Below are 19683 nucleotides of genomic sequence, written 5' to 3'. Positions count from 1 at the left end.
ACACGTCACCGACCGGAGGAGCCGGAGCTGTGCCGGGAAAGTGTCACCGTCTCGGTGTGCAGACCGAGCGCCCTGAACACACCACGGGACACGCTGTCCCCAGGGAAATGTCACGAGCCAGGAGGGGACACACGTGCCCAGGACCCCACACCCCCCGCAGAGCTGGATGTTTGGGGAAAGTTGGGAGAAAACAGGATTTTCCCCCAAAACCACTCATCTGCCCTTCAGCACGGGAGCCCTCAAGAAGCACCCCGAAACCTGCAGAGGGGACACCCTCACCCCTGGGTGCCTCTGTCCCTGTCCCAGCACTTGCAGGTCCCCAGAGGTTCCATCTCTTTGGGTTGGGGACTTTTTCTCCAGCTCTGACACCGGGAACAACTTGGGCAGGTGGGTTAAACCCCAAATATTCCATATTTCCTGGGAATGGGACAGAAGCAAAGCAGCAGGAGGAGGATCCAGAGAGGGATGTCACCCGGCTGGAATGGGGGGACATTCCGGTGCTGGTCACGGCTCCCGGTGACAAGCAGGAGCCCCCAAGATGTGTTCTGTCCACTCGTGCTCCCCACACCAGACACAGAAGGTTGTCTGCACCACGTTTATTGCAATAAATTAAGAGAAGTGGGCAAAACACAGAGTGTCTGGTGGCTTTTAGAATGAAGCTGTCGCACCCTCGGTCCCTGTCCCCTCCAGTCACAGTCCCACCTGGCAAACCCGGTCACCTCTTTGGGGAATGACAAATCCTCTCCGGCTGGTTTGAAATCTGCTTTTCCCCCGCGTTAAGAAAGCTCCGTCACCTTTTCTTGTGATGAGTGAAACCCCAGAACCCTCCACCAAACGTGTCCCCGAACGCCAGCGCTGCACCTTGTGACCCACAGCTCCGAACGCAGCGTGGGGACATGGGGCAGCCCCTGCCTGACCCTGTCCCTGTCCCTGTCCCTATCCCTGTCCCTGTCCCTGTCCCTGTCCCACTACCTCTCCGACGGGGCCACATTGCAAAACCGAGGTCTCGGTGTCTTTATTGTCAGGGCAGAGCGTGCTTGTCGCTGTCTATAAGAAATAAGTGATATTTTCCGGGTTCAGAGGCGCCTGGATGTCCAGTTTTCGGGATTTGCTGTCTTTTTCCACGATTTCCAGCCGCAGGGTCGGGATCTTGGTTTTCTCCGCCTCGGGGGAAGAGTTGTCTTTGGTTTTCAGCAGCTGCTTGTCCGAATCCTCCACCGCGATCCTCAAGGTGCAGCCCCTGGGCAGCAGGTCCTGCTCGTAGGCGGCTGCCAGTTGGTTCACCACACGTCGCTCCACCTGAAGAATCAGAGAATCACAGGATGGCTTGGGGTGAAGGGACCTTAAAGCTCCCCCAGTGCCCCCCCTGCCATGAGCAGGGACATCTTCACCAGCTCAGGGTGCTCAGAGCCCCGTCCAGCCTGGCCTGGGATGTCTCCAGGGATGGTTCATCCACCACCTCTCTGGCCAACCTGGGCCAGGCTCTCACCACCCTCAGGGCCAACAATTCCTTCCTTATGTCTGGTCTGATGAAAAACAACAGTTTCCAGCAGAAAATCTCTGCCAGCAGCCTCCTTCCCACCCTCGGGCAGAGCAGGATCCCACAACATCCTGCTCATCCTATTTATTCTCTGTTTCTTTCCTCCCATAGACCATGAACCCTCTGGAGCTGTGGGGACCCTCGTCTGGGGGACAGACCCAAACACAAACCCCCTCCCAGTGCTCCCCATGTGCAGCAGGGCTGGGGGAGATACCAGGGGCTTCAGCCGTGCTCCATCCTTGGCTTTAGAGCCACAGAATCAGTTTGGTTGGAAAAGCACCTCAAGATCATCGCGTCCAACCATTCCCCAACCCCTGTCCCTGCCCCATGTCCTGAGAACCTCAGTCCGTCTGTCCAGCCCTCCAGGGCTGGTGACTCCAGCACTGCCCTGGGCAGCCTGTTCCAATGCCCCACAGCCCTTTGGGGAAGAAATTGTTCCCACATCCAACCTCAACCTCCCCTGGCGCAACTTGAGGCCGTTTCCTCTGCTCCTGGCGCTTGTTCCTGGGGAGCAGAGCCCGACCCCCCTGGCTCCAAGCTCCTTTCAGGCAGTTCAGAGATCAGAAGGTCTCCCCTCAGCTCCTGTTCTCCAGCTGAACCCCCCAGGTCCCTCAGCCGCTCCATCACATTGTGCTCCAGCCCCTCACCAGCTCCGTTCCCTTCTCTCCACTCGCTCCAGCACCTCAAGCCCTTTCCTGGTGTGGGGGTCCCAAAACCACCCCCAGGATTGGCGGTTTGGCCTCCCCAGGTCCCAGCACAGGGACGGTCACTGCCCTGGTCCCGCTGGCCACCCCAGTGCTGGTACCAGCCAGGATGCTGGTGGCCCTTTGTCCAGACCCCTCTGTAGATCCTTCCCACCCTCCAGCAGATCAACACCCCACCCAACTCGGTGTTGTCTGCAAACAAACGTCCTCACCTCATGTTTGATGGAGCGGGCACCGTAGTGCAGGTTGTAGCCGTCGGCCAGCACGTCCATGACCTCCCTGTCCCACAGCAGGGTGATGTTGTGTCTCGCCTTGGCCTGAAGGGTGAGGAAGAGGAGGAGGAAGAGTTACCGGTGCCTTTGGGCAGCCCTGGTGGCCCATTCCTTGTGTGGTGGGGACACCACAAGGTGTGAGTGTCCCTGGAATGAGGACAAAAGGCCACCAAGAGTTCCACCAAGCGAGCGGTCCCCTAATTCCTCTTTAGCCCCCACAACGAGCTCGGATGTGCAAAGATTAATTAATTAATGTGTCTGAACATGGCCTGAAGCTCATCCCTGCCCCAACAACTGTCCCAAGAAGACCCTATCCCCTCAGACTGGGTCCCCTCACTTTGAGGAGTGGGTAAGACTATGGTGAAGATGCAGTGGGATGAAGGCTCCTCCTGCTCATGTATCACTTGTGAAGTCACCTCGAAAGCCCACGAGTGGTTTTTTACCTTCTTGGCCCAAAAATTCAGCTCCTTGTTGACAAGTTGGATGAGCTCCGAGTGGCAAAAAGGGAGAAAATAGACAATTTCGTTGATCCGCCCCAGGAACTCGTCTCGTCTGAAGTGAGCCTGCGGGGACAAAGGGGATGGGGTTGGTGACCCCATGGGGACAGCAGTGACGGTCCCCAGGGGTCACTCCCACCTCCTGTAGCATCCACAGAGCGAGGAACCGGCCCATCGCACCCCACAGAGCTGAAAATCCGCATCTCGGGTCATCACCTCTCACCATTAATTGACTAATTGCCCCCCTCTCAGCAGGGGTAATTAATTCTTCTGGAGGTGACAAGAGGAACTAGAAATGACTCAAACTCTTGGGCTGTGCAGGAGGGTGAGCAGAGCCCTGAGGGGATTCAGAAATGTCTTAAAGAAGCTTCATGTCACCAGGATGTCACTGTCGTCTTTTCTGGCCCCTCTGCAGCCCATGGTGACCCCAGGAGAACAGAGAACCCCCAAAACCCCACAGCAACACTTCCCACCCCACATTCCCCTTATCTCGCATTGTTGCTCTAAATACAAGAGCACAGGGGTGAAGAAGAAACTGTGATTTATTTATTTTGGCTGCGCTCTGACCTTACGCAAAGGTGCCTTCCAACCCATTCTATGATTCTTAGAGGGTGACAATTAAAAATGGATGTCACGTCACTTATCTCACAGCTCGGGGAGGAACAGGGAGGATATTGCATCAAATGACCAAGTGGCCAAAGCTCAGGACACCTGAGATGGTGAAAAATCAGCTGTACCTTCAAGATGGGGCGGATGACCTTCTCCTTGAACTGCTTGGAGATGGTGATCTTCTCGGTCGCCTGGACATCCTCTGAAAGACAGGAGAGGGGTGTTGGTGGGGACAGGGGGACATGGTCCAGAGGGAACCTCAGGTGCCACCTTGGACCTTCACACGTGTCTCCACTCTCTGTCCTGCACCCCAAGAGCTGCTCCTGGGGATTTGGGGGAGGAGGAGCCCTCACTTGGCTACCGCAAACCTCAGATATGGGAGCTGGTGCCCATTACATGACGAACATCATCACCCAGGGCTCCCACTGCTCTACCCAGCAAGGAACCGCCTGCACTGGGGAGGCCAAACCGCCAATCCTGGGGGCAGTTTTGGGACCTCCACACCAGGAAAGGGCTTGAGGTGCTGGAGCGAGTGGAGAGAAGGGAACGGAGCTGGTGAGGGGCTGGAGCACAATGTGATGGAGACTGAGGGACCTGGGGGTTCAGCTGGAGAACAGGAGCTGAGGGGAGACCTTCTGATCTCTGAACTGCCTGAAAGGAGCTTGGAGCCAGGGGGGTCGGGCTCTGCTCCCCAGGAACAAGCGCCAGGAGCAGAGGAAACGGCCTCAAGTTGCGCCAGGGGAGGTTGAGGTTGGATGTGGGAACAATTTCTTCCCCAAAGGGCTGTGGGGCATTGGAACAGGCTGCCCAGGGCAGTGCTGGAGTCACCATCCCTGGAGGGCTGGACAGACGGACATGAGGTTCTCAGGACATGGGGCAGGGACAGGGGTTGGGGAATGGACTTGATGATCCTGAGGGGCTTTTCCAACCAAAATGCTCTATGATTCATGACCGCTGGTCCCTTCAGCAAGCAGCAAAACCCATTTCAGTCTGTTTGCAGCAAAGCTCCATCCAGAATCTACTTCCCGGTGCTGACTGCAGATGGAGCCAGGCCCTGGCCGGCTCCCAGCTCCCTGCTCCGAACCACAACAGATTTATGCCTCTGCCGCCCAAACCCCCTTTGTCTTTATCGCCTCATTTCTTCCTACATCTTCAGGCATTTAACTCCAGGGGCTATTTAACGCCAGGATGCTCACAGGGAGATCCCTCACCTCTTGGATGGGACCGAGATACGCAACAAAATCCTCTGGAATCGCCTTTTCTCTGTCCCCCCACAGCAAAGACGAGCACGTTTGTGGTCGCTGGGTGGGGAGATGCACAGAGCAGCCTGTGGGTCTGAAGGGAGCTGGGGCATCTTTGGTTATGAGGATTTGGGTTAACATCACTTTTCTGTTAAAAGGGGGGTTTTTTGGGTACATAACGGGAATTTGCTGTGGCGTTCGGGAGGAGCAGAGCTGGAAAAGACAAGAAGGGATGGAGCTGCCCCCAGAATTCGCGTTCGCTGCTTCCGCGGACAGACGGACAGACGCTGCGGCAGCAGCTCCTTCGCTCTTATCTTCCCATTTATCTGCCCGGCCGGGCGCTGGCGCTGAACCGGCCGCTGCTGCAGGAGGATTTCCGAGCCAAAGAGCTCGTGGAAATGGCGAGGAGCTCCACAAAACTCAATTGAGGGCAAGGCTCCGGAGCCGAAATGCATTTTGCAGCTCCGCCGGCTCGCTGCAGCTGTCTGCCGTACGGCCGGAGAAATTAAAATTCAATGCTTTCCTCATTTAGCAGAAAAGCGTTTGGCATTTGAAAATGTTATTCTCCAAAGTTCAGCGGCGGGCGCGCTTTGTCCTTTCCCTGGCGTGATTGAAGTCTAAAGATTCTGAATTACGTCACTTCGGGCATCAGCGTCTTCGAATGAAAAGAAGAGACAGGAAAAAGAAGCTGGGAAATAGATTTGAGGCCAAAATCCAGTGTTTCCTCGTGCTCCCATGGAGGTGATGATGTGGCTGTTTACTGGGCACAGCTGTCGCCGTCTGTCCATCTGTCTGTCCTTGGCAAAGCAGAGACTGCCCAGTCACTGGTGCCACTGGATTTGTCACCAACCGGCCAGTGAAGGTGGTCGGGGGGGTCACAAATAAATTAAGATTCTCTGCTGCCTTCAGCAGTTGTTTAGGTCAAATCTTAGCAGGTTTATTACCCTAATTCACCTTCATGGGAAGTTTTCTACAGAGTGTTTGGGTTCAGGGCCCCCATTCTGAGGTGGAGTAAAACTGATTAAGCTCAGTTCTATTTTTGGAAGGACTGCGAGGAAACAAAACTCTTCCTCTTTAATGTGAGCACCCGTACCAGCCCCAGGCTTTTCTAGGAATGGTCCTGGGAGGATGAAAAGGGTGAAGACACAACGGGAAGAGAGCGCAGGATCAGGAAGGCTGGGAGGTGGGATATAAACCCTTTTCCAAAGATGTGATCTCCCTCTGAAGGGATCTCAAATCATAGATTCATTTTGGTTGGAGAAGCTCCTCTAGATCATTGAGTCCAACCATAACCCACCCCTGGCACTGCCCCATGTCCTGAGAACCTCATGTCCGTCTGTCCAGCCCTCCAGGGATGGTGACTCCAGCACTTCCATAAGGAAGATTTCAGAACAGGGGAAGCCCAAAGCAGAGGGAGACAGGTGGAGATTGGGGGTGTGGGACTTCTCAGCAACAGATTGTCCAGGAGGCAACAGCTCGGCTTCCCAGAGACAGGTGGAGAAGATCACAGAATCACAGCATCACAGTGTGGTTGGGGTTGAAGGGACCTCTGGAGATCATCCAGTCCAACCCATCTGCTCACGCAGGGTCACCAGAGCAGATCACACAGGATCCCAGGGGGTTTGAATGTCTCAGAGAAGGAAACTCCACACTCGCTCTGGGCAGCCTGGGCCAGGCTCTGGCACCTCCCAGCAAAGAAGTTGCTGCTCATGTTCAGATGGAGCCTCCTGTGTTTCAGTCTGTGTCCGTTGCCCCTCACCCTGGCGTTGGGCACCACTGAACAGAGTCTGGTCCATCCTCTGACACCCACCCTGAAATATTGATCCATTGATCACATCCCTCTCAGCTTCTCTTCTCCAGCTCAGCAGCCCCAGCTCTCTCAGTGTCTCCTCAGCACAAAGATGCTCCAGATCCCTCAGCATCTTTGTGTCCCTCCCTGGACTCTCTCCAGTGATTCCTTGTCCTTCTTGAACTGGGGAGCCCAGAACTGGACCCAGTTCTGCAGATGTGGCCTCACCAGGACAGAGCAGAGCGGGAGGATAAAAGATCAGGCAGGTGCTTGCCCTTCTGGCACAAGGAGCATCTCTCAAGCTTGTCCCAGGGCTGCAGGGCCTGCAGGACATGTTGGTGGAGACCGGCTGCAGGGACGAGGAGTGGGGATACAGCCCAGGGGGCTGGGAGCTCCTCCTGGCAGAGGGATGGATGAGCTGGAGTGGTGAGAGCCTGGCCCAGGTTGGCCAGAGAGGTGGTGGATGAACCATCCCTGGAGACATCCCAGGCCAGGCTGGACGGGGCTCTGAGCACCCTGAGCTGGTGAAGATGTCCCTGCTCATGGCGGGGGGGCACTGGATGAGCTTGGAAGGTCCCTTCAACTCAAATCATCCTGTGATTCTACGAGTCTAAAGAAAGTGAGGAAGGAGGCAAATTATTTGGGGATTTGGGGCAGCATGTGGAAAGACCGGTACCTAAGTTCTCTGCGATCCTTTTCTTGCTGATCTGCATGGCCTCCTGCCGCAGCTGCAGTGCGTGCTGGGCGATCTCATCGCTCGCCACGTTGGAGGTCATGATGAAGATGGCATCCTTGCAGTCGATGGTTTTCCCCTTCCCGTCTGTCAGTCTGCCCTGCAACAACACCCAGCGACACCAGAGGCGTGAGCAGGCGGCAGGGGATGTCGCCAAAACATGAGCCAAAAAGGAGATGGGCCCATGGGCAGCCTGTTCCAATGCCCCACAGCCCTTTGGGGAAGAAATTGTTCCCACATCCAACCTCAACCTCCCCTGGCGCAACTTGAGGCCGTTTCCTCTGCTCCTGGCGCTTGTTCCTGGGGAGCAGAGCCCGACCCCCCTGACTCCAAGCTCCTTTCAGGCAGTTCAGAGATCAGAAGGTCTCCCCTCAGCTCCTGTTCTCCAGCTGAACCCCCAGGTCCCTCAGTCTCCATCACATTGTGCTCCAGCCCCTCACCAGCTCCGTTCCCTTCTCTCCACTCGCTCCAGCACCTCAAGGCCTTTCTTGGTGTGAGGGGTCCAAAACTGCCCCCAGGATTCGAGGATGCTCAAAGCCAGGCTCTAAGGGAGCGGGATCAAGCAGCAGAGCAGCAGTGACAGCAAAAGGCAACAGAGAACATCCCTCCTGTCCATAGGATGGCCCGATAAACCCGGTTGCTGCAGCTTCTGCAGCCCTCCTCCTGCCAAACCAGAGCAGGAACCCTGCAAAAGTACCTGTTCTCTTGATTAATAAAATAAAGACAGAAAAATAAGGCAAAAACCAAGCAGCTCCCCAGGCCGTTTCTTCCCTCGATATGTCTCCAGCAGCAGATATCCAGCACAATGAGACAAATCCTTGTTGGGTGCTTGAGATTAACATTTGGGTTATTGCCCTGTCAAGTGCGTGGTACAGGAATTGATTTCACATTTAGCTGCTGCTGCCATGATCTATGCAAGAAAAAATGGTGTTATTAATCCTTAAAATAAAAAGCAAAGAAACAAAACCTCGCAGCATGTTGCTCTGGAGTTTGGTTGCCTCTGAGGCCAGAGCAGGACTGTAAAAATAAACCGAGGAGCTCACACACGAAGCGGTGAGGAGATGCAGAGCCTGGAGACACAAGGTCATCCTTGGGTCCCACCAGATTGTGCAAGAGTGGCAGCTGCACCGGACAGGTCATGTGCACAGTTTCCCCAGAGACCATGGGAGAGCAAAGGGCTACAAAATCGAGAACTTTGTGCTGCTTCCCTCAGACAGTGAGTATAGAATCATAGAATCATAAAATCACAGATGGTTTGGGTTGAAGGACCTTCCCAGCTCCCCCAGTGCCCCCCCTGCCATGAGCAGGGACATCTTCACCAGCTCAGGGTGCTCAGAGCCCCATCCAGCCTGGCCTGGGATGTCTCCAGGGATGGTTCATCCACCACCTCTCTGGCCAACCTGGGCCAGGCTCTCACCACCCTTAGGGACAACAATTCCTTATATCCAGCCTCAACCTCCCTCCTTTAGTTTAAAACCCATCACCCCTTGTCCTGTCACAACAGGCCCTGCTCTAAAGTCTCTCCCCATCTTTCTTATGGGCCCCTTTTAAGTCCAAAAAGGCCGCACTAAGGTCTCCCTGGAGCTTCTCCAGCTGAACATCCCAGCTCTCTCAGCCTGTCCCCCAGCAGAGCTGTTCCAGCCTCGCATCATTCCTGTGGCTCCTCTGGCCCCTCTCCAGCAGGTCCATGTGTGTCCTGTGCTGAGGACCCAGAGCTGGACCAGCACTGCAGGGGGGTCTCACCAGAGCGGAGCAGAGGGGCAGAATCCCCTCCCTGCACCTGCTGCTCACGCTGCTGGGGATGCAGCCCAGGACACGGGTGGATTTCTGGGCTGCAAGCGCACGTTGCCGGCTCATGGCCAATCTTTCATCCCCCAGTACCAGATCTCCTTCCCACTGCCAGCAGGATCGGCTGGTGTCGGGTGTGGAGATGCCTGGGAGGAGTATCGGGCACGGACCTGCCTTCAGCATTGGCAAAACTCCTTGGGTAGGTATCTTGGAGGAGTCTGGAGCTGCTATTTGGGACTGCAGAGGAGGCCAGCTCACTCCTGGAGACGTTTGGGAGTTTTCCCAGAGACCTATAGGGCATGGAGAAGGGAACGGAGCTGGTGAGGGGCTGGAGCACAAGTGTGATGGGAGCGGTTGAGGGACCTGGGGGGTTCAGCTGGAGAACAGGAGCTGAGGGGAGACCTTCTGATCTCTGAACTGCCTGAAAGGAGCTTGGAGCCAGGGGGGTCGGGCTCTGCTCCCCAGGAACAAGCGCCAGGAGCAGAGGAAACGGCCTCAAGTTGCGCCAGGGGAGGTTGAGGTTGGATGTGGGAACAATTTCTTCCTGGGAAGCAGCCCCAGACTCTTCCTACGGAGTTACCTGAAGAGTTTTGTCCTCGGAGGGGACAAAAGGGATATTTAAGTTCCCTTCCAACCCAAACCATTCTATGATTCTGTGATGTCAAGATTGTATGATTCATGATTTTATGATTCCATAGTTCCATGATTCTATGATTCCACGATTCTATGATCCCATGATTCCACAATTCCACGATCCCATGATTTTACAATTCCATGATTCTGTGATTCTACGATGCTATTTTTGTGGGAGGAAAGGTGTGAGACAAATCACGCGACACCTGAAGAATGAAAAATTAACGAAGCTGAACTGAAAAACTAGTAATTAATGAGAAGATGTCCTTTGGTTGGAAAGGACTGTTGATCTGGAGCATTCCAGCTCCACTCCAGCACATCTCCCGCAGCCGTGGTCCCTCACACCGCTCGCTGTCGCCTCTCGAATGGCCCCTGTGCAAACCCTGACCCCGAAAACACGGATTTACCTCATCGAAGAGCTGCAGCATGATGGTGAGGACATCGGGGTGGGCTTTGTCAACCTCGTCGAAGAGCACCACGGCGTTGGGGCACTGCCGCAGCTTGGTGGTGAGCTGCCCGCCCTCCTCGTGGCCCACGTAGCCCGGCGGGGAGCCGATGAACTTGGCGACCTAGGAGGAAGCAACAAGACACACAAAGAGTTGATCTGGAGATGCCAGGAATGAGTCGCTCAACAGGCAGCCACCACTCTTTGCTCCAACAAATCAAGTTTGATGTTCTTCGTGATATCTGTTGCACTCCAGGTATCCCAAAATCAGCTCAACAGGCAACAATTGGGCAAAATGCAGATTGGTGGTTGCTGAGCAATTATCTTACCTGGAGGTTTAAGCAGCAGAATCTGCAGGAGCTGCCATGGGCAGGAGAACAGGCACCACCTCTGCTTGTCTAACTGGTGTCCCAGTGACCCATCAGGCACCACCTCTGCTTGTCTAACTGGTGTCCCAGTGACCCATCCCAGCTGCCCAAGACCCATTTTCTTCTCCTTTAGCCTTTTTAAGAGCAAGAATTTGAGTTTCAGGTGGCTCTGGTGGCAAATCAAAGAGGCCACAAGGGAAATACTCTTCCTGTGTCAATCACCAGCTTCACTACTTGACATCAAGATTTTTTTAAATGAGGTTTAGAAATTTTTAAGTTATTTAGAATAGTATTTTTGACAACTGAAATATTTTGGTAAAAACGACAAATAGTTTTTGACGCACAGCTCGGAGCATTTTCATAGAATAGAGGATCAATTTGGTTGGAAAAGACCCTCAAGATCATCGAGTTCAACCTCTAACCCAACGCTGCCACTAAACTATGTCCCTAAGAATCTCATCTCCGCATCTCCTCAAGCAATTGGGGTCTGTGGGTGTGTCTTTAGGTGTGGAAAGTTGAAAAGGATAAAAGGTTGTTAATCCCGCGTGGTTCTCCAGGATGCTGGACATGCAGAGCTTGTATGGGAAGCAGAAGGAGTTTGTGGAGCAAAATCCCAAATCCTCAGAAAACAAAGACATTTCCTCTCCTAAATCCCAGAGGAGGAGGCAGCACAGCTGAGGGGTGAGCCTGGTGTGGTCTCGGTGCTGCTGAATGGCAAAAGCCACGTGTGCTGTGGCACGTCTGTGCCGGTGAGGCAGTTTTGGTGAGCCTGGTTCTGTGGGCATAGGAGCCACAGGAGCTTCTCCACGGCCAGTGCCACCCAGTACCAAACTGGTACAGGTCACACATGGAGCTGCTGGAGAGGGGCCAGAGGAGCCACAGCAATGATGCGAGGCTGGAACAGCTCTGCTGGGGACAGGCTGAGAGAGCTGGGGTGTTCAGCTGGAGAACAGAAGCTCCGGGGAGACCTTAGTGCGGCCTTTACAGACTGAAAAGGGACCAACAAGAACAATGGGGATGGACTTTTGAGCAGGGCCTGTTGTGACAGGACAAGGGGTGATGGTTTGAAACTAAAGGAGGGAGATTCAGGCTGGAAATGAGGAAGGAATTTTTGCCCTGAGGGTGGTGAGAGCCTGGCCCAGGTTGGCCAGAGAGGTGGTGGATGAACCATCCCTGGAGACATCCCAGGCCAGGCTGGACGGGGCTCTGAGCAACCTGAGCTGGTGCAGATGTCCCTGCTCATGGCAGGGGGGGCACTGGGAGCGCTGGGAAGGTCCATTCAACACAAACCATTCTGTGATTCATACCAGGATCATATTCTATGATCCATTTGAGGAAAGGCTGAGAGAACTGGGCTTGTTCAGCCTTAGAAGAGAAGGCTCAGGGGAGACCTCATCACCATGATCAGTATTTCAAGGGTGGCTACAAAGACGATGGACACTCCCTTTGTACAAGGAGTCCCATGGAAAAGACAACGGGCAATGTGTACAAGTTACTCCTGGGGAGATTCTGATTTGACACAAGAGGGAAACGTTTCCCAATGAGAACAATCAGCCATTGGAACCATCTCCACAGGGAAGTGGTGGGTTCCTCAACACTGGAGATGTTTAAGATTCAGGTGGACAAGGGGCTGGGCCAACTCATCCAGACCGGGCTTGTGCCAAGAAACGTTGGACTAAGGATCCTTGTGGTCCCTTCAACCTGGTGTTTGATGTTCTGTGATTGTCCCACTCACGTGGCTCCTTTTTGCTGAGCAATACGAGGCGTTTGCCCAGGTAGAGCTGTGATCCCCTCATCTCCAGCTCCCATGGCGAGGGGCGTCCCGCTGCTTCAATTAGCCAACAGCAGCTAATTAGCTAATTCCTTACATTTGTTTCGCAGTGCCCAGGGCTACGTGAGGCTCCTTCCAAGGCCGCTGTCTCCTGGGCTGACCCGATCCTCGTTTGCTTGAAAAATGTATATCGCTCTGGCCGCAATTCTCTGCTTTATTCCTTCCCGTTGCTCTGCCTCTTGTCTTCGTCAGGGCGCAGTATTTTCTATCTCAGCGCTACTGCTATTTTATATCTCACACTGCTACTCCTGACTCCTCTCCCTTTGTACTGAATCATCAATACGGCTTTATTTTCGTCTGTTTTTCGGTTCTACAGTATAGGACCCCATTGTAACCCATTTATCAGGCCAGCTGTGAGCGCGCCTTTATTTTCTCTTCCCACATCCCTTCACTTCTTTGGATAAAATAACACATTTTCTGGACATTTTCTGGCCGTTTGAGGGTCCTGTGGTTCCTGATGATGGTGCTGAGGGTCCCAGGTTGAAACTCAGATCAGCCCTTGTCACAGCCCAGCACAACGAGCACGACGGTCCCGGTCCCGAGTCTTCCTCCTGTCTCCATAACACAACGCAGCAGCTCTGATGTTTATGGGGATGATCCTCAGATTCCTCATGAGATGCTCCTCACCCCGTGTTTTCGGGACTTGGGTGCACCTCACCAACAATATCAACAAAAAACACAAGGTCTCTATGCAGCCGTCAAAAGAAAAATGTTATGAACAGATTTCTCCTGTCTCAGCCAGGATCTTGTTGCTTTTTGGGGAGAAAAAGGATCTTCAAAGGGATTTAGGGCCCCCCCAGCTCTGGGGGTGACGTGTCCCACCAGAATTAGGCAGGAGGTGTGATGGGAGGGGTGGACTCTGCACCACAGTCCCGTTTTCGGCTGGATTCTCCCCTTTTTTCCCCATGGGAGACACGTGGGGACGGTGTCCCACATTGGAGTCGGCAATTTGTAAGGGTAAGGAGGGGAATGGGGCTTTGGGCTGAGCTCAGCCTGCTTAGGCCTGGGTCTAGAGACAGCCCCAGCACCGGTCGGTGATCTAGAGCACGCGGCTCTGCCCAGGCTGCAGATTTCATGGACAATATAATCTCTTCTCGGCTGCTCTTCCCCCAAGGGTTGACACCACGTACAGAAGCTACGGCATCGGACACAAATCATTAAACATTTTCTTGCTCCTTGGTCTCTGCTCCTGATTTCCCTGAGTTAAAGTTGCTTTTTGGCTCTTATTTCCCACACTGCAATTCAATGTCCAACCCACAGCAACTGCTCCTGCTCTGCCGTGCATCCCCTTCGACTTTCCAAACCGTTTCTGGAGGATGTGGAAGGAATTTGGGAAGGTCCTGGATGCTCCTGCCAGGGCGAGACCGAAGTTTGTCACATTTGGTGGCAGTGAGGAGATGCTCAGCACCACCAGGACAGGGACCAAACACAGGGGAATGAGGGCATTGACAGGATTTGTTTAAATTAACAATTAAACTTGACTCTACACCCACTGGAAGCAGAGACGGCCCATTTACCAACCTCGTGCCTCTCCTGGAACTCCGACATGTCCAGTCTGATGAAGCCCTGCAAGAGAAAGACAAAACATGTTATTTTGATGAATGTGCTCCAAGATTCAGCACATTTAGAAGATCCAGCACAAAATGCCGAGGGTTATTCTGAGGAAGACGATGGTGGTTTCTCAAAGGGGGACGGGACCATTTCCCGCTGCCGGCTCAGAGCCCACGGCTGAGATTTGCTCCAGATGTTCTGCTCGTCGCTAGAGCCGGAGCGACACAGGTGGGACTGAAACAGCAGCTCGCTGTTTGCTAAATAAAATGGATATTATTGTGGCTCAGCTTTTCAGAAATAAATCACAGGAAGAACACAATGCCTCTCTGTAAAAATAAAATCAAAATTATAAAGCTGAAGTAAATGGGTTAATGGGCGATCAACTTAAATAGATAATATTGTCGGAGAATTTACAGTTACTGCCCGAGCTCCCTGATTTGAATTTGAAAAGCTGATGAATCACTGTAGACAATGAAATTCCTGGGCTTGCAGCTCTAGTTCAGTTCCTAGAGGTTTGAGGAGAGGAGAAAGAGAGAGGAAGAGGAAGAGGAGAGGGATCATTTTGGTTGGAAAAGCCCCTCAAGATCATCAAGTCCAACCGTAACCCAGCCCTGTCCCTGCCCCATGTCCTGAGAACCTCATGTCCGTCTGTCCAACCCTCCAGGGCTGGTGACTCCAGCACTGCCCTGGGCAGCCTGTTCCAATGCCCCACAGCCCTTTGGGGAAGAAATTGTTCCCACATCCAACCTCAACCTCCCCTGGGCAACTTGAGGCCGTTTCCTCTGCTCCTGGCGCTTGTTCCTGGGGAGCAGAGATCAGCACCCTCCATGCCACAATCTCCTTCACCCAGATCAGGTTGCTCAGAGCTCCATCCAGCCTGACCTGTAATATTCAGCTTCAGAGCTAATGGATGGGACGTTTGGCAGCACACGTGGAGCTTGGAGCTGTCCAGGTCACAGGTGATTCCTCGCGGCACCAAACCCAGATGGTGTTGCCACGAACACCCAAGGGACGGAGGAAAGCAGGAGGATCTGCTGGGTTTGCCGCTCTCCCCTGAAATGCTGGTATTTGAGGGTGGTGGTAAGAGCTCAGGCCAGATTTTGATTCAAAACAGATACATTGAGGAAACATGAGGGACCTGGGGGGTTCAGCTGGAGAACAGGAGCTGAGGGGAGACCTTCTGATCTCTGAACTGCCTGAAAGGAGCTTGGAGCCAGGGGGGTCGGGCTCTGCTCCCCAGGAACAAGCGCCAGGAGCAGAGGAAACGGCCTCAAGTTGCGCCAGGGGAGGGTGAGGTTGGATGTGGGAACAATTTCTTCCCCAAAGGGCTGTGGGGCATTGGAACAGGCTGCCCAGGGCAGTGCTGGAGTCACCAGCCCTGGAGGGTTGGACAGACGGACAGGAGGTTCTCAGGACATGGGACAGGGACAGGACTGGGGAACGGTTGGACCTGATGATCTTGAGGGGCTTTTCCAACCAAAATGTTTCTATGATTTTGTGATATTATCTCGCAAAATATTAAAATACGAACAAACTGCCCAAAGCAGAGCAAGCTCTACAAAAGCGCGGCCCAATCCTGGTGAGGTGCACACCAAGGAATGCCATCTGCAGGACCTGCTCAGCTTCGGTCCAATCCTGCTCCCAACCTCCCTGCTCTGTCCACACCCCGGGCTGGGTAAGGACATCAGCACCTTCCAACCTCTCTAGCAGCACAAAAATGAGAATACAGGGGGTTCTCCGTTCTCAATGCATTAGTTCCTATAAACTTCTGCAGCCCCACAACCACCGGCTGGTTGGTGACTCCGTCATGCTGCTCGTTACGGCACCGCCGGCTGAGCGATTCATTACCAATAAAACTCCGATTTGTGCTCGCTACCGAATTAATGCAACATTCGGTGTTTAAGTGTTATTTCCGTTTGATGCTTGGCCGGGCGTTGAGCAGTTCCAGCTGCGGGAGTCGGGGATGAAGGTGCTTGGATGGGGAGCTGAGATTTATTGCTTGGGGAAGGCAATTATCGAAGGACAAGGAAAAGAAACCAGAAGAGCCGTTTTTCTAGTGTCGTTCGCTTTTGATCTTCTTCCTAAATGTGTCATTTTACCTCATGGCCGTTCTCTGCTGGAGGATGTTGGGGAGAGGAATTAATCTTGCGTTTCCTCCTATTCCCCAGCTCTAGTCTTGTGTGAACCGGTGAGCCCGGCTTTAAATGTTCGCTGGTTTAAAACCTCAGACTGAACTATCCCCCTACTAAGCCACCAGGGCACGGAAATAAGTCCAACCCAGCACCGCTACAAATTGTGAAGTGGAAAACAAACTTCAACGGCACAAAAAGCTGCTGCTGTTTGGATGCCAAATATTTCAGCGCTAAGAGCTGGAGGACAAAATCAATGCTCCATCGTCTGCACCAGTACAATGCGACAAGTGGTGCAGCCAGGGACACCTAAAGGGGATTTGCAGTATTTGATCCTTCTAATAATTTATAGTGTTATTAGCAACAGAGGCAAAAAATATATGTTCACAACACAGGATGTCAAAATGGCAGCAAACTCAAATTGGGGACATAGGAGGTAGTCAAACACACTTAGATTTTTACAATTTAAATATAGGGGTAATGTATGGCTTCATTTTACCTCCTGTTTCTCTTCCACGGCGCTGCTGAGTAGCCGGGCTGACCGCTAAGCTGGACTCCCAGCCTAGCAAAGCCAGACAACAAACCTCACCAAGCAACTAAACCCGCCCCCTTACTAAAACCCACCCGGACGGCGAGAAGCGAAGGGACGCGGCGTTACCTTCTTGACATCCTTGTGGATGTACTTGGCTGTCTGCTTGGCCAGCTCCGTTTTACCTGCGCCAAATAAGAAGAGACATGTTAAACCAGGTTTATCCCCCGTCCGTCTGTCCGTCAGCTGTTTCATTTTTAATAGTTGATTCTTACACGATGGGCAGATCTTTATCTTTTTTCCGCAATAAGGTGTGGTTAGGGCAGATTTTTGCCACGTTTACCATCAATATTCTCAGCGTTGCGTGCGATGTCTTTTAGTCTCTTGATAAAGAACGTCACGGAAATGGGATAATCTTTCTTTCTTTGACTTATATAAGGTGATTGGCATAAAATTGTAGGGTTAGGAACAAAAAGTAAAGGTGAAAATGCACATGGATAGGGATGAGCACCCACATCAGCTAACCCAAACTAGCTAACACAAATACACATCTGGCGCAGCCCCCCCGCCACAGCTGTATTTTGCTGACGATGGATCGCTCGCATCCGCAGGATCGGTTAATTTGATCATCACAGAAAGGGCTGGAAAATGGGAATTCGCCTGCTCCGGCAGCTGAAATCTCTGCCAAAATGCAGCATTTCAGTGCAGCTCCAGCTTTGTCGACTTTGGCCGTTGCTGTATTGTAGGTCCTACCATGTAGGTGTATATTTATATATGTGTATTTACATATTGTGTGCGTATATCTCTGCGAATGGATCTTTAAATGCTTCACTGCGGTGAGAATCCGCTGAAATGTGAAGGCACATCAGATATTTTATTCGCACGTATTCGAGCTTTCGGATTGCTGTGATATCAAGACCTGTATAAAACATTCATTTGATAATATAAAATTCTCCGATGCTTTGTTTTCTTCTTTTCTTTTTTTTTCAATATTAATTTTTACCACTGTAAAATAATAATAATAATAATAATAATAATAATAATAATAATAATAATAATAATAATAATAAACAACCCAGGGAAATAGATGGGAATTGGAGACGTGAAGATTGGCATTCCTGAGCCTTCCAACCTGCTCTAAGCAGCGCGATGAGGTCTCAAAAACATTTCTGATTGTTTTTACACAGTTTTATAGTGACTCATTTTGAGTTAACACCTGGATCTGCTCAGGCAGAAATCACCGCGTGTCCCGTGGTGTTAATCCCTCCTGCCCCGGGAGGCAGCGGATGCAGGAGAAGCACAGAATCACAGAATGTGAGGGGTTGAAGGGACCTGGAAAGCTCATCCAGTGCAATCCCCCCATGGAGCAGGAACACCCAGATGAGGTTACACAGGAAGGTGTCCAGGCGGGTTGGAATGTCTGCAGAGAAGGAGACTCCACAACCCCCCTGGGCAGCCTGGGCCAGGCTCTGACACCCTCATCAGGAACAAGTTTCTCCTCAAATTTAAGTGGAACCTTTTGTGTTCCAGTTTGCACCCATTGCCCCTTGTCCTATCACTGGTTGTCACCAGAAGAGCCTGGCTCCATCCTCCTGACACTGCCCCTTTCCATATTGATCCCCAGCAATGAGTCCCCCCTCAGTGTCCTCTTGTCCAGCTCCAGAGCCCCAGCTCCCTCAGCCTTTCCTCACACGGGAGATGCTCCACTCCCTGCAGCATCTTGGTGGCTGCGCTGGACTCTCTCCAGCAGTTCCCTGTCCTGCTGGAACTGAGGGGCCACAGCTGGACACAAGATTCCAGGTGTGGTCTCCCCAGGGCAGAGCAGAGGGGCAGGAGAACCTCTCTGACCTACTGACCACCCCCTTCTAACCCACCCCAGGTACCATTGGCTTCCTGGCCACAAGCATCCGGGTTGTTGCAAATGTCACTGTTTGGTTACTTTAAATATGGGTTTTGTGTGTGTTTTGTTTTTAATTTCCCTGGGTAAAAGTCATTTGTCCGTCCCACGAACCCATCAGCTGTTGCGTTGCGTTTTATTGCGCTCGAGGACAAATATCGCCATCAATAAAACCCCGTTGTTACAAAGCAATGCAGAGGAGCGAGACGAGCAGAAATTTGGTTTGCAAGCAGCAAATTTGAGTATTTCCCCACCCAAGAAAGAGGCATTCCCACTGGAAAGCTGTGAAAAATCACTTTTCCCTTGTGAAAATTGCCCTTTCTTGAGCCTTAGAGGGTCCCCTGGGGTAATTCAGCGTTTGCGTGCAAATGGGGTCTGGTGGTGGCTGCCCCGCGGGATGATGAACTGGGTGACCAGTTGGAGGGATAACGGCGTTTTTAACTGGTATTTATGTGGAAAAGCCACGTGGTGAAGCCGTCGCAGCCCCCTCGGGGCTCTGGGTCCCTCTCACGTTACCTATTCCGGATGATCCTAAGAAGAGAAAAACCAGCGGGTGCTCCTCGTCGTACCAGCCATTTTCCTTCCTCCGAATCGCTGCGTTTCCAGACGAGGAAAACAAAGCAGAGGGGGGGAAAGAAGAAGAAAAAAAAGGCGTATAAATCAATGCCAGCAAAGCAAGTGTAATTATCACTAAGTACACACTCTGTTTTACTGCTCTCTGCCCACTCCAAGTCCTCGCTGCCATTAGTGCTCTCTAATTCGATTAGGCAGTCAAGGCCCCAGAGACACCTAATCAGGTTAGCATGGATTTGGAAAGCTGCCCAGAGCAGATTTCGGATAAAGTTTTTTTCCAGGATGTGCACTCGGCGTTGCCAGGGAGACGGTGGGGAGGGGGGGACGGACGGACGGACGGAGGGACGGACGGATGGAGCAAGGATGGGGCTGGCGAGGGGAGGATGAAGAGCGTCGTGTCGCCAGCTCGCAAATGCAACTTTTCTGCAAATAAAGAGCAGGTTTAAAGGGGTTTCTTGCGTTATTTCCCGGGGATGAGGGAGGTGGTTGAAGGTTGGAATTGGCACAAGGCAAGAAGGGCTGGGAAAGGAGAGCTGGTATCTCCGCGCCTTTCT

General features: G+C 52.6%; 1 protein-coding gene across 2 annotated transcripts in view; it reads right to left on the bottom strand.

The window, feature by feature from the left end:
• Positions 1-596: 596 nt before the first annotated feature.
• The window catches only part of CLPB (ClpB family mitochondrial disaggregase), an 84607-nt gene continuing 65520 nt past the window's right edge, over positions 597-19683 (bottom strand). Inside the window, exons 8-16 of one of the 2 annotated variants that reach the window (XM_080358795.1) lie at positions 19073-19150; positions 16789-16844; positions 13972-14016; positions 10214-10375; positions 7329-7485; positions 3751-3824; positions 2960-3079; positions 2457-2561; positions 597-1299 (exon numbers count right to left, since the gene is read on the bottom strand). In XM_080358795.1, the coding sequence (XP_080214921.1) occupies positions 1048-1299; positions 2457-2561; positions 2960-3079; positions 3751-3824; positions 7329-7485; positions 10214-10375; positions 13972-14016; positions 16789-16844; positions 19073-19150 (1049 nt within the window). In that variant the 3' untranslated portion in view covers positions 597-1047. The remainder of the gene's footprint in view (positions 1300-2456; positions 2562-2959; positions 3080-3750; positions 3825-7328; positions 7486-10213; positions 10376-13971; positions 14017-16788; positions 16845-19072; positions 19151-19683) is intronic. The other variant, XM_080358796.1, reaches the window with a different exon arrangement.

The sequence above is a fragment of the Nesoenas mayeri genome (genome assembly GCF_963082525.1).
Source record: "Nesoenas mayeri genome assembly, chromosome: 1".
Taxonomy (NCBI): Eukaryota; Metazoa; Chordata; class Aves; order Columbiformes; family Columbidae; genus Nesoenas; species Nesoenas mayeri.
Note: the sequence above shows the minus strand (reverse complement) of the source record. Positions and strands in the feature narration are given on the sequence as shown.